Here is a 12,362-nt window from a genome sequence, read left to right on the forward strand (position 1 = left end):
GGAACAGCTACTCTTGTCTTCAATATCTGTGATAGGGTCCATCTTATAAAGGCTTTTCAGTCTTGGGGGCCCCATCTCTTCCAGGTTTCTCAGCTCCCTGGTCCTCCTACATGATTCTGGACATCAACTCGGCTAGAAGGATGAATTTCAGCAATGTTGGAGGCATGTGGAAATAGACTGAGAGATGAAGGTACCTCTCTCTTTCCTTTCCCTGGAGCCATCCAGTTCATGTCTTAGAAAATTAGTGACCTCTAAATACCATGGCTATTTCAGTGAAGAATTAGTCCAAGGGTGGGCCATGCAAGAAGTAGCAAAGGAAAGCTTCTGGCTGTTGAGACCCAGAGCTCTCAGAATATGAAGCTATTTAAATCTTTGGGCCACACTGGCTTTCCTGGAATTCTTGATTCTTTGGTTTCTCCTTGGAGAGAGCAAGAAAAGCAGAGCTAGAAAGAGCTAACAGACTCCAGTAGAAATATTCCAGTCACTTTACAAATTTAGGAAATATTCATCACCTTAAACATAATACCTGCAAGGCTTTCAGGAGAAAAATAATAACCTTTGGTTGGTTTCTGTTTTTTCAAGAAAACATTAGCAAGCAAAAAAGTTATAAACTTAATTGATGACAGTGATCTTGATTAGTGCTGCCACTAAATGTTCCCCCTTCTCCTGCATTCAGAAGGGACCTTGCCCCTTTGGAGTTAGGTGTGGCCATATGATTTCCTTTGGTCAATGAAATGTGAGTGCAAATAGAATGTATTACTTTGAGACAGAGGCTTTTTACAGACAGTATATCATTCAGCATGGCTCCTTACCACCACCGTGGTAATCATGGAAGTGTGTGTTGAGAGGGTATCTCCATTAACCAAAGCCTCAGAGTGACTACAAGAGACAGAGCTCCCTGATGACATGTACTAGACACATAGTGTGAGAGAGAAGTCAATCTGTGTTGGATAAATCACTGAGATGTGGGGGATGTTTGTTACAGAAGCAGAACCTGGCCTATTCTGACAGATAGATACACTGATGCAAGTCAACCAATGAAGACATTTTCAAAAAATAATTCAGGAATGACAAAGATACGATCTTTAAAATAATGATACTAACAAAGATTGGTGATAAGCTCTTAGATATACAACTAAGACTAAACAATTGTGGGAAGAATGTAAATGCTATAAACCTTGACAAATTAAAAGTTAATAATAAAGCCAATAAAAGTGAGAAGAAAGTAGAGAAGAATCATGAATATCAATTTCTTTTTACCTTTATAGCAGGAATTCATACCATCTGTATTAGTCAGCGTTCTCTAGAGGGACAGAAAGGGGAGTTTATTAACTCACATCATCACAAGGTCCCACAATAGACTGTCTGCAAGCTGAGAAGCAAGGAGAGCCAGTCTGAGTCCCAAAACTGAAGAACTTGGAATCCGATGTTCGAGGGCACGAAGCCAGCATGGGAGAAAGATGTAGGCTGGGAGGCTAGGCCAGTCTAGTCTTTACACGTTTTTCTGCCTGCTTTATATTCTAGCCTCACTGGCAGCTGATTAGATGGTGTCTACTCAAATTAAAGGTGGGTCTGCCTTTCCCAGCCCACTGACTCAATGTTCATTTCCTTTGGCAATGCCCTCACAGACACACACAGGATCAATCCTTTGCACCCTTCAGTCCAATCAAGTTGACACTCAGTATTAGCCATCACACAATCTTTCACTGAAAATCAGAGTTTAAAATAAACCTAATGATATCAACCTCTGTTTTCCTCAATATTATTCTGAAATTCAAAAGAAATTGAATAATTTATGACTACATTCAGAGATGAAAAAAAAATCCATCAAATTTCAGCAACTCTTTCAGTTTCAATTTTTTCTCTCATTAAAATAAAACTAAATTCCAACACTTTTGTCTTAGGTTGGGTTCTCCCAGAAGCAGAACCTGAATCTAAAATTTGAGTATTTTCTAGGGAGTAGAAGTAGGGGGATGATCCCAGGGAACACTGGTAGTGGAGTGGGGAAAGAAGACAAGGAAGGAAAGAAGTATGAGCTGTTCAAGAGCAGGTGACCACTGTGGGAAACTAGGGCTCAATACCACTAGGGAGCTCAAACAGACTGTCTCAGAGTTTGTCCTGTCTGCAGGGTAAGCTAAGACATTTATCCTTCATTGTTCACCCATCACTGTGGGCTCTACTGGGCATTAACTGCTTGCCACTTTCTCTCTGCCCTATGTGTGGGCTGATCCCACTTTTTTAGCCAGAGAGACCCTCAGGCAGAAGACATTCAGGTGTTTGCTAGGGGAAGTCACTGGACTCTACCAGAACACAAATACCAAAAGGATGTAGGCCGGGCACCAATAGCATCTAATAAAACTTTTTTGAGTTTAAAAAGCCTGTATAATAGACTAATCTCAGCTGAATTATGCTAAGTGAAAGAAGCCCACCTGAAAAGGTTACATATTATATGATTCCATTTATATGACTTCCTGGAAAAATCTAAGCTGTAAGGATGGAAAACAGATTCATGGTTGCCAGGGGCTGGGAAGGGAGAAGCGATGACTACAGAGAGGCACGAGGGAACTTCCTGGGGTAATGACAGTGTCTTACATCTTGATTATGGTGGTGAATTTGTCAAAATTTATAGAATGCACACCTGAAAAGGGTAAGTTTTACTATATGTAAATGAGGCCTCAAGAAACTGTGATTTTTAAAATGTGCATGCATATTATTTGAAGAATGTTTCATTATCCTCCCTTGAGGACTTAGTGACTTGCTTCTAACAAATAGAATAAGGCAGAAGTGATACTGCATGTGTCAGAGACAAGGTCATAAAAGGCATCGTGGCTTCCTGCTTGCTCTCTCACTCTCTCTTGAGTTACCAGCTTTGGGGGAAGCCAGATGCCATGCCACGAGCAGCCCGATGGGAAGGCCCACGTGGTGAGGAACCAAGGTGTCTTGCCAGCAGCCATGTGAGGCAGCCATCTTGGAGGTGGGTCCTCCAGCCCTGGTCCAGCCTTCAGACTGCTGCTGGGCCAACAGTGAGTAACCTCATGAGAGACCCTGAGACAGAACCAGCTGGCAGGTTCCTGACAACTCTCAGGTTCCTGACCCTCAGAAACCCTGTAAGATAGCATCATTGTTTGTTTTGAGAAGCTGCTACATGTTGGAATTATTTGTTATGCAGCAATAGGTCACTAATACACTGACTTAAAATTCAATTCCTGTTTTAAAATAAAATTATCCATTTTTTCATACAAATTTTTTGCTGAAAGATATTTGACACGATATTCATCTAAGGGGTGTGACTACGGTTTCTGGGTGGTGGGTTTGGGAGTCATTTCTCTTGCATTTGTCCTGTTTTCTGTTCTTGAACCACTGTTTATAATGGGAGTGTATCATTACAATTAAAAACACAAATGAGGACTCAGAGCCTGGGCATAGGTGGAGAGGGTGTCATTTTCCCCAGGGGGTGGGGGGCAGCGATGAGGTTTGTGTCTACAGGAAGCAGGCGCACCACTCCTTGAGGCAGTTAGAACTCTGCTGGGCCTCACATTCAGTGGCACCACAACAGCAGATGAGCCACCTCTGAAACTCGGCTTCATTCTTGTGCATCAGAAGGAATTGTCCCAGCAGGATGTAGGCCTGGGGAGGGGATGAGGCAGGGAGGAAAGTGGGAAAGGTTATCATAAGCCAGTTCAGATGCGCTCTTCCTCCCCAACCACCAGGGCTCACGCGACAATCAAAGGAGGGGGAACAGGGCAGATTCAAGGGAGCCTGTCAGTCCCTGAAGCCCTGACATGGGTCTTAGCCCCGGCGAGAGCTAAGGACAAGTTAAATGCCCATCTCTCAGGGCTGGTTTGTGGGCCGTTCAGCCTGGAATGAATCAGACCCTGCCCTCCTCGAACTTTAACAAGCACATGAATCATGTGGGAGCTTGTTAAAATGCAGGTTCTGGAAGTCTAAGTCCAGCGAGAGGCCTGCATTTCTAACATGCTCCAGGCTGCTGCTGATCCAGGGACAACAGTTTGAGTAACCGGGGCCTAGCACACTCAGACCTCCAGTGAAGCATTTCTCTTAGAAACACATACACAGCCCAGACAGAGTAAGAGACGTTCCCGCCCCACTACTTCTGCAATTGTTTAGCACGGGGTTTCTTCTCTTTTCTTTTGTTTTCTTTTTTAATACAGAGTCTTGCTCTGTCACCAGGCTGGAATGCAGTGGCGCCATCTCAGCTCACTGCAACCTCCACCTTCCAGTTTCAAGCGATTCTCCTGCCTCAGCCTCCCAAGTAGCTGGGATTACAGGTGCCCGCCACCATGCCCAGCTAATTTTCATATTTTTAGTAGAGACAGGGTTTTGCTATGTTGGCCAGGCTGGTCTCGAACTCCTGACCTCGGATGATCCACTTGCCTTGGCCTCCCAAAGTGCTGGGATTATAGGCGTGAGCCACTGCGCCCATAGCACAGGGTTTCTAAGCCTCGGCACTGTTCGTATTTTGGACAAAGCTTGAAATGTTATGGGGGGCTGTCCTGTGCATTGCAGGATGTTCAGCAGCACCCCGATCTCTACCCATGTCAGTGACACCCTCCCTCCCCCACCCAAGCAGTGACAATCATAACCATCTCCAAACATTGCCAAACGTCCCCTTGGGGGCAAAATCTCCCTGGGCTGAGAACCACTGCACATGGGGCTGACAGATGAATGGCATCTTAGCATCGATTTGTTTTTGCAAACCACCTGTGTGATCTCAGGCAACTCATGTAACCTGAAGTAAGAACCCACAGAACCTGGATCTCAGTTTCTGCACCTTCCTAAGGCACATGGTGTGCTCTGCAAATTAAATTAAGTGAATTAAATGGGAAGGCATTCAAAAAATGTAAATTCCTCTCTCATACTGGGAGCTGTAGCCCTGTAGGAGGAGCATAGAAGGTTTGAAACATGCTAAACCTTGTTCACCTTCCCCTTCCTGAGTCTCTATGGATGAAAAATACATGGAAGATACACACTCAGTGCACCATGATTTATATTTCTATGGCATTCTCAAGCTTTCTAGCTATTAATACTTGCCCCCAAGGCTTCTAAGTCATTTTTTATAGTTTTATTACACCGTTATTGACAAGGCACAAGGACCACATGGAGGAAGGGAATTCCCAAGGCCATGTAGCCAGAAACGAGCCAAGTCACTAAATGGTGGAGGCTGGAGATCTCAGGTCACATTAAACACCCATCTCTCAGGGCTGGTTTTGGGGGCTCTCCAGCCTGGAACCAACAAGAACCAGCGTCCACCCATGCCCGAGTTCTGGGCCCTTTCCAGGAAAACCCACTGGTGTCTGTTTACTTTTAGTTATGTAAAACTAAGTTATGCTCATCTTAACCAAAAACAGCATATTTTTTAAGAAGAGAAATTAAATAAAAGCTGAATCCCAGTCATAAAATATACCCAAGCATTGAATTTGGGGGGTTTTATTTTTAGTCATGGTCCAGTTGTTGACAAGAGAAAAAAAGCCAGGTTTTTGTGGTGATTTTGAACTGCTACTTTAATCTTTTTTAAAAAAGCAATTTAGTTGCTTGGCATGATCTCATTTTACTTTATCAGTATCCTCCCATTTTGAATGGTTCATTTTACTGAGATGTATTTAAATTAATGTTTTTGAAAAATAACATTTATTAAGTGTTAATTGAGCCAGTAGATGTAGGTGTGGGAGATGCCAAGGGGAAGGTAACAGAAACAAGAGACATGGAGCTGTGTCCAAGGAGAGAGAACATTGATAACAATTAACAATAATTAATAGTAAGTGGTTTACACAAAGCTTTCTCCATAAAGAGAAACGTTGATGATAATACTTAATAATAATGATTAATGCTAAGTAGCACTTTTCAGCACTTCTGTCGGCCACATGCTGCTAGACACCTGACATGTTTTAATCCACCTGATCCTCATATGCACTCACCCGTCTCATTCCCCAGGTGGAGGCACAAGCCTCCTGTTTTCTTCTGCACTATTCTTGCATGTCCCAGCTGTCTGCAGTCTGGCCTGGAGGCGAATGCATCCCCTGCCCATTTTAGAAGCAGCACTGCCGACATCAGCTGGCCTGTTAGTGAGAGCCTCCACGTACCCACAGGCTCAGCAGCCAGGATGCCTGGGAACATGGGGACCCTGGGCAAACCTTCCAGGAATGCTCCAGGAAGAAGGGCCCCATCTTGCAGCCTTTGGAGCCAAGTGGCAACCTGACACTCCCTCCTCAGTTTTCCCTCCTGTCTCCCTGTGGCATCGTCCAGGAGGAAAAGTTGACTTCCCTTCTCCCTTCATCCCTGAGCACTTCACCCTGCTCCCCAGGGAAGCTGGAGTCGTGGGCTCCCCTCATGGCCCTGCCAGATGCCTGCTTGGTTTCTTCCCCAGCTCCAGAAAGCCCCCTAATCAAGGAGAAAAGATGCTGCCCCTTTCCCTCTGTGGGCCAGAGCTCCCCAGAATTCAGTTACTGGGGTGGGAGGGGTGACATAGAAACACAGAAACCCTGAGCAGATGTCCCTGCCCTACCACCCTGTACAGTGGCCGTGGCCATGGCCAAGCCAGGGAAGTACATTCCTTCCTGCAGCAGTAAGATGAGGGGCTCAGTTAGGCGCAGGGGCTCACACCTGTCATCCCAGCACTGTGGGAGGCTGAGCGGGCAGATCACCTGAGGTCAGGAGTTCAAGACCAGCCTGGCCAACATAGTGAAACCCTGTCTCTACTAAAAATACAAAAATTAGGCTGGTATGGCGGCAGTCGCCTGTAATCCCAGCTACTTGGGAGGCTGGGGCAGGAGAACCCGGGAGGCGGAGGTTGCAGTAAGCCGAGATTGTGCCACTGCACTCCAGCCTGGGCAGCAGAGTGAGACTGCCTCGAAACAAACAAAATAAAGGATGGGGGCTCAAGGGCAGGATGCCCCTCAACTCCAAGTGCAAACAGTGAGGTTCCTCCAGGGGCCGACCCCCAAGCAGGGGAGGAATCACCCTCCAGTTTGCAGTGCCCACTCCTTGCTAAACAGCAGCAGTTTGAGCCTATGCCAGGGTTGGGTTCCCTTGCATCTGAGCCATGTTTTCACACAGCGCCTGGTGCTAAGAGTCCCCCCAGCTGGTTTAACACTCGGCTCTTGGAATCTTGAAATTTTTACTAAATTTCTTTTTTTTTTTTTTATTAAATGCTTTTCTTTCCTTCTTTCTTTCTTTTTTTTAAATGGAGTCTCCCTCTGTTGCCCAGGCTGGAGTGCAGTGGCACGATCTTGGCTCACTGCAACCTCTGCCTCCCAGGTTCAAGCGACTCTCCTGCCTCAGCCTCCCAAGTAGCTGAGACTACAGGTGTGTGCCACCATGCTTGGTTAATTTCTAGTATTTTTAGTAGAGACGGGGTTTCACCATGTTAGCCATGATGGTCTCGATCCCCTGACCTCGTGATCCGACTGCCTCGGCCTCCGAAAGTGCTGGGATTACAGGCATGAGCCACCGCACCCGGCCTACTTTTTTTTTTTTTTTTTCCTAAGAGACGGGATCTCATTCCATCACCCAGGCTAGAGTTCAGTAGCGTGCAGTAGCTCTTTGCAACCATAAATTCCTGGGCTTAAATGATCCTCCCACCTCAGCCTCCCGAGTAGCTGGGACTACAAGCACGTGCCACCACACCTCCTAATAAATTTGAACTAGAGGTCTCACATTTTCATTTTACAGTTGGCCCTAAAAATTAAATAGCTGGCTGAGATCCACACTCATTAAAATGCTCAGTCCTTACCATAATGCCAGGCCTTGTCAGAGATAAGCTGTCTCGGCCCTCTCTTGTTTTCTAGCTGCTTACAATGCCTTCTGCCCAAGTCCGCAGGTCCTGAGCACCTGTGCTGAACGAACTTCAGTCACCACAAGACTCCATGGTGCAGTGACACAACTTTCTCTGATTCTCTCTCGCCAGTCGCCTAGGTCTTCACGTCATTTCAGGTTTAAACTCTTGTTTTTTTCTTCCCCTCCTCCTCCTCTTCCTCCTCCTCCTTCTTCTTCTCCTTCTCCTTCTCCTTCTCCTTCTCCTTCTCCTTCTTCTTCTTCTTCTTCTTTTTTGAGATGGAGTCTCACTCTGTTGCCCAGGCTGGAGTGCAGTGGCACGATCGCAGCTCACTGCAACCTCCACCTTCCAGGTTCAAGTGATTCTCCTGCCTCAGTCTCCCAAGTAGCTGGGATTACAGGCGTGCGCCACGATGCCTGGCTAATTTTTGTATTTTCTGTAGAGACGGGATTTCACCATGTTGGCCAGGCTGGTCTTGAACTCCTAACCTCAAGTGATCCTCCCAAAGTGCTGGGATTACAGGCATGAGCTACCCCGCCTGGCTTAAACTCTGTGTCTTTAGTGAGAACCCTCACTTCAGGGAATGTTTACCCCTTCTTCCTCCTCCCTGTCTTTTAATTTTACACTAAGAAAATTATTTGTTTATCTGAAATTTAAATTTAACTGCACACCTTGTATTTGATCTGGCAACCCTAGGCAGAAAAACCCCAAACTTAACGTGACTGGCCCCTTGTGGGGCTCAGACACCAGTCAGTGGAGCACAGCGCGTCACCGCTCACCCAGTAGAGTGGACAGAAAGGAGGTGGAGCCTTCAGAGGCTTCGCTGTGGAGACCTGGGGACATGATGGAGGCAGGGCCTGGCCACGCTGGGGCCTTCTGGTCCTGAACTCATTCTCGCTCCTGTCCACCAATGGCCACGAAGCAACGGAGGGAGGAGATGGGAAGTCCCTGAGCATGGAGAGTCTAGAGTTGGGGCTACGGTTGGCTGCAGGCAGACATGCGAGAGAGAGCAGAGCCCCGCCTGTAAGGAGGTGAGGGCGAGAGAGAGCAGAGGGAGCCTCTCAGGTAAGGAGGTGAGGGGGAGGGAGACTAGAGCCTCGCTGATAAGGAGGTGAGGGCGAGAGAGAGCAGAGCAAGCTACGCCAGTAAGGAGGTGAGGGCGAGCCTCGCAGGTAACGAGGTGAAGGCGAGAGAGAGCAGAGCCTCGCAGGCAAGGAGGTGAGGGCGAGGGAGAGCAGAGCCTGGCAGGTAAAGAGGAGAAGGCGAGGGAGAGCAGAGCCTCGCAGGCAAGGAGGTGAGGGCGAGAGAGAGCAGAGCCTCGCCGGTAAGGAGGTAAGAGCAGCCAGGTGAGAAACACCTTCCTCAGTTTCAGTTTCAGGGGCAGACGGCACAATGGCTTAGTGTCCAGACCCTGCAGCCTATCCGCCCAGATTCAAATTTCATCTCTTTCACCCCATGTGATCTTGAGCAATCCACATGTGGTCTCTATGTGCCTCCACTTTCTAATCAGGAAAATGGAAATGAAATAGTATACTTTGTAGGATTGTTTTTTACAATTAAATGAGATGAATATACGTAATGCACTTAGAGGTGCTTGACATGAAGCAAATGCCAAATGTTGCTTCTATTTCCTCCAGTCTCATCCTCTAGGCAGCTCTTAGGAGGAAGATTTAGGCTCAAGGATATGGCTTTATAGCGTCTGCAAAGAGCATTGAACCAGATTCTCTGCGATGCTAAACTTACTTCTGCACTGTGGGAGAACTCAAGCACAGAGCTCTGCCCCACAGTTCTGCATTCAGGGGATGTCTGGAAGTTCACCTACCCCTAAGTGGGGTTTTCACAGGGAGAAGAGAAGTACAAAGAACACAGACCCATCCTCTGCCTCCAAGGAACTTAGGGAGAAAAGCAGAGGCAAGTTGTGCCTCTAACATTTTGTGGACTCTTGGGGCATGTGCAGAAAAACTAGAGTCGACCTTTATTTTTTTATTTTATTTTATTTTAAGATGGAGTCTCCCTCTGTCACCCAGACTGGAGTGCAGTGGTGCAATCTCAGGTCACTGCAACCTCTGTGTCCTGGGTTCAAGTGATCCTCCCACCTCAGCTTCCCAAGTAGCTGGGACTACAGGCATGCGCCATCACACCCAGTTAATTTCTGTAGTTTTAGTAGAAACGGAGTTTCACCACGTTGGCCGGGCTGGTTTCGAACTCCTAACCTCAAGTGATCTGCCTGACTTGGCCTCCCAAAGTGCTGGGATTACAGGCGTGAGTCACCATGCCCAGCTAGTGTAGACCTTTTGTCAGATGTCACAACAAGGGGCTCCCACCAAAAACCCAAACTGCTCAGAAAAAGGACCCTGTTGGGTGGGGTGGCAGAAAGAAGGCTTCCCAGGGGAGGTGGGCTGTGAGTAGGGTCTTGAAGGGGATCAAAACCTGTTTCAAGAGAGGCTCCAGGTTAGCAGGAGAGTGGTTCACAGACAGTCTGGCTGTAGTATAGGGGTCAGGGATGGGGTGGGGGGACAGAGAATACAAGACAGAGCTAGAGCCAGGCACAGCAAGCCTCATTGCCATGTGCACCGTTAATTTTCTGTTTCCATAGTTCCTTTCTCCCTTACAGCTCTTCCGCTCTTACATCTAGAGCAGTGCTGTCCAGCAGAAATAAGTGAGTTAGCCACATACGTGATTTTGATTTTCCTAGTAGCCACAGTAAAAAAGGGGAAGGAAACAGGTGAAATTCATTCCAATAACATATTTTCTCTCATATTTCCAAAATATTATCATTTCAACATGTAATCAATAAAATAATTACGGATGAGCTATTTTACGTTCCTTTTTCGGGCTAAGTCTTTAACACTGCAGGGTATGTTTTATATTTCTAGTACATCTCAGTTTGGACGAGGGCACAGGCACCTGCAGCCGCTGTCTGGATCTAGATCCTCAGGCCACAGCTGATTGCCCCTGGGAAGGGCGGATACAAAACACCCAGAAGAAGGCCATCACATATGGCTTTTAAGCTCCTGAAGAGGCTTAGGTAGATCCATGGCAGAATCAATAGTTTTGAAAGTCCTGACTTAAACCAGGAGCCAGAGACCAGTTTATACCATAAACTAAAGCTCTGGGGAAAACGGGGACAGGCAGTAAGAACAGTCCCCTCCCAGCACCCCACATCTTCCATTAAAAAAAGCTGAAAGACCTGTGCGAGAGGAGGAATGGAGAGGGTACTCGATGTAGGGGTTGGTAAGAGTTTGAGAAGGGGACTCCCAGAGAGGTGACAGGACATCCGGATAAGTCGGGGGAGAGGGCGTGGTACTGTCTCATCTCCCCCAGGGCATCTAGCACCCTGGGGTCTCTGGAGAGAGCCGATGGCTGAGTGAGGAGCCCAGGGAGGTAAGTGTGAGGGTGGCCCACAGGCCTGCATTCCAGTAGGTGCACAGAGAGGGTACAGAAAGGGCTGAGAGAGCAGAGCCCATGGGACGAGGCCAGGAACGCTGTCATAAGCAAGGGTGGAACCCAAGGTGGCTTTGTGCACAGCCAAGAAACTGAGGCTGAGCCCCAGCCTGGGGTGGGACGGGGAGCAGGGGAGGGTGATGGCTGCACCTTGGCAGAAGCCAGCAAAGACAGGAGGTCGCGTGAGGCCGAGAAAGATGTCCCTCCCTATGCCAGGATTAGGTCTCCTGCAGGCAAGGTATGAAAATACAAGAGGCCGGGCATGGTGGCTCATGCCTGTAGTCCCAGCACTTTGGGAGGATCACTTGAGCCCAGGAGCTGAGATCAGCCTGGACAACATGGCAAAACTGTGTCTCTACAAAAAAAAAAAAAAAAAAAACACCAAAACCAAACAAACAAAAAAAACCACAAAAAATTAGCTGGGCATGGTGGTGCATGCCTCTAGTCCTAGCTACTTGGCAAACTGAGGTGGTGGCTGCGCCCAGGATGAGGAAGTTGCAGCGAACTGAGATTACATCACTACACCCCAGCCTGGACAATACAATGAGACTGTCTCAAAACAAAAACAAAAACAAAAAACCAAAACAAAATTAAAACCACCAAGAGCCAGCATCTTTATTGGCTGAATCTGAGAACCCTGTCTTGCCAGGATCTGCCCACCCGGGATGCTGTCATTGCTGGCCCTGACTTCAGATGGGTTCTCACCCTGAAGCACTTGCCCATCTTGGAGGGGCCACATCTGGGTCTCCTCCTGGGTCTCACTACAGGCCCCAGACTCTAGACCCTGATACGGGGTCTCACCGCCAAATTTAGTCTAAGCCTCCTCCCTGCTGGGCATAACCACCTGGCCATGGATCTTCTTGTGCAATTTGCGATGGTACAATCCACGGTTGCTCCAGTCCTCACCTGGGAGCGGACAAGGCACTACTCCTCGGAGCCCTTGTCTCCTCATTGGTAAAGTGGAGAGAGGGACCCTCATCTCAATCACAGGTGTGGGCGGCTCAAAGCAAAGAATGCAGGTGACAGCCCCAGTGCTAGTGCCTAAAATTAGCAGCTCTAGGAAAGTGCTCACTGCACTGTCCAGGAGGTCATGGACACAAGAGGAGCACATCTCCAGGGACCCGGC

The 12,362-nt window shown here is 47.7% G+C and overlaps 1 protein-coding gene across 7 annotated transcripts in view; it reads right to left on the reverse strand.

Annotated features, from left to right (window-relative positions):
• Positions 1–3,422: 3,422 nt before the first annotated feature.
• BANF2 (BANF family member 2) overlaps positions 3,423–12,362 on the reverse strand; it is a 36,756-nt gene continuing 27,816 nt past the window's right edge. For all 7 annotated transcript variants that reach the window (XM_033185333.1, XM_033185334.1, XM_033185337.1 and 4 more), the window contains one exon: positions 3,423–3,627. In XM_033185333.1, coding sequence (XP_033041224.1) covers positions 3,481–3,627 — 147 coding nt within the window. In that variant the 3' untranslated portion in view covers positions 3,423–3,480. The remainder of the gene's footprint in view (positions 3,628–12,362) is intronic.

The sequence above is a fragment of the Trachypithecus francoisi genome, unplaced genomic scaffold (genome assembly GCF_009764315.1).
Source record: "Trachypithecus francoisi isolate TF-2019V2 unplaced genomic scaffold, Tfra_2.0 Lachesis_group21, whole genome shotgun sequence".
Classification (NCBI taxonomy): Eukaryota; Metazoa; Chordata; class Mammalia; order Primates; family Cercopithecidae; genus Trachypithecus; species Trachypithecus francoisi.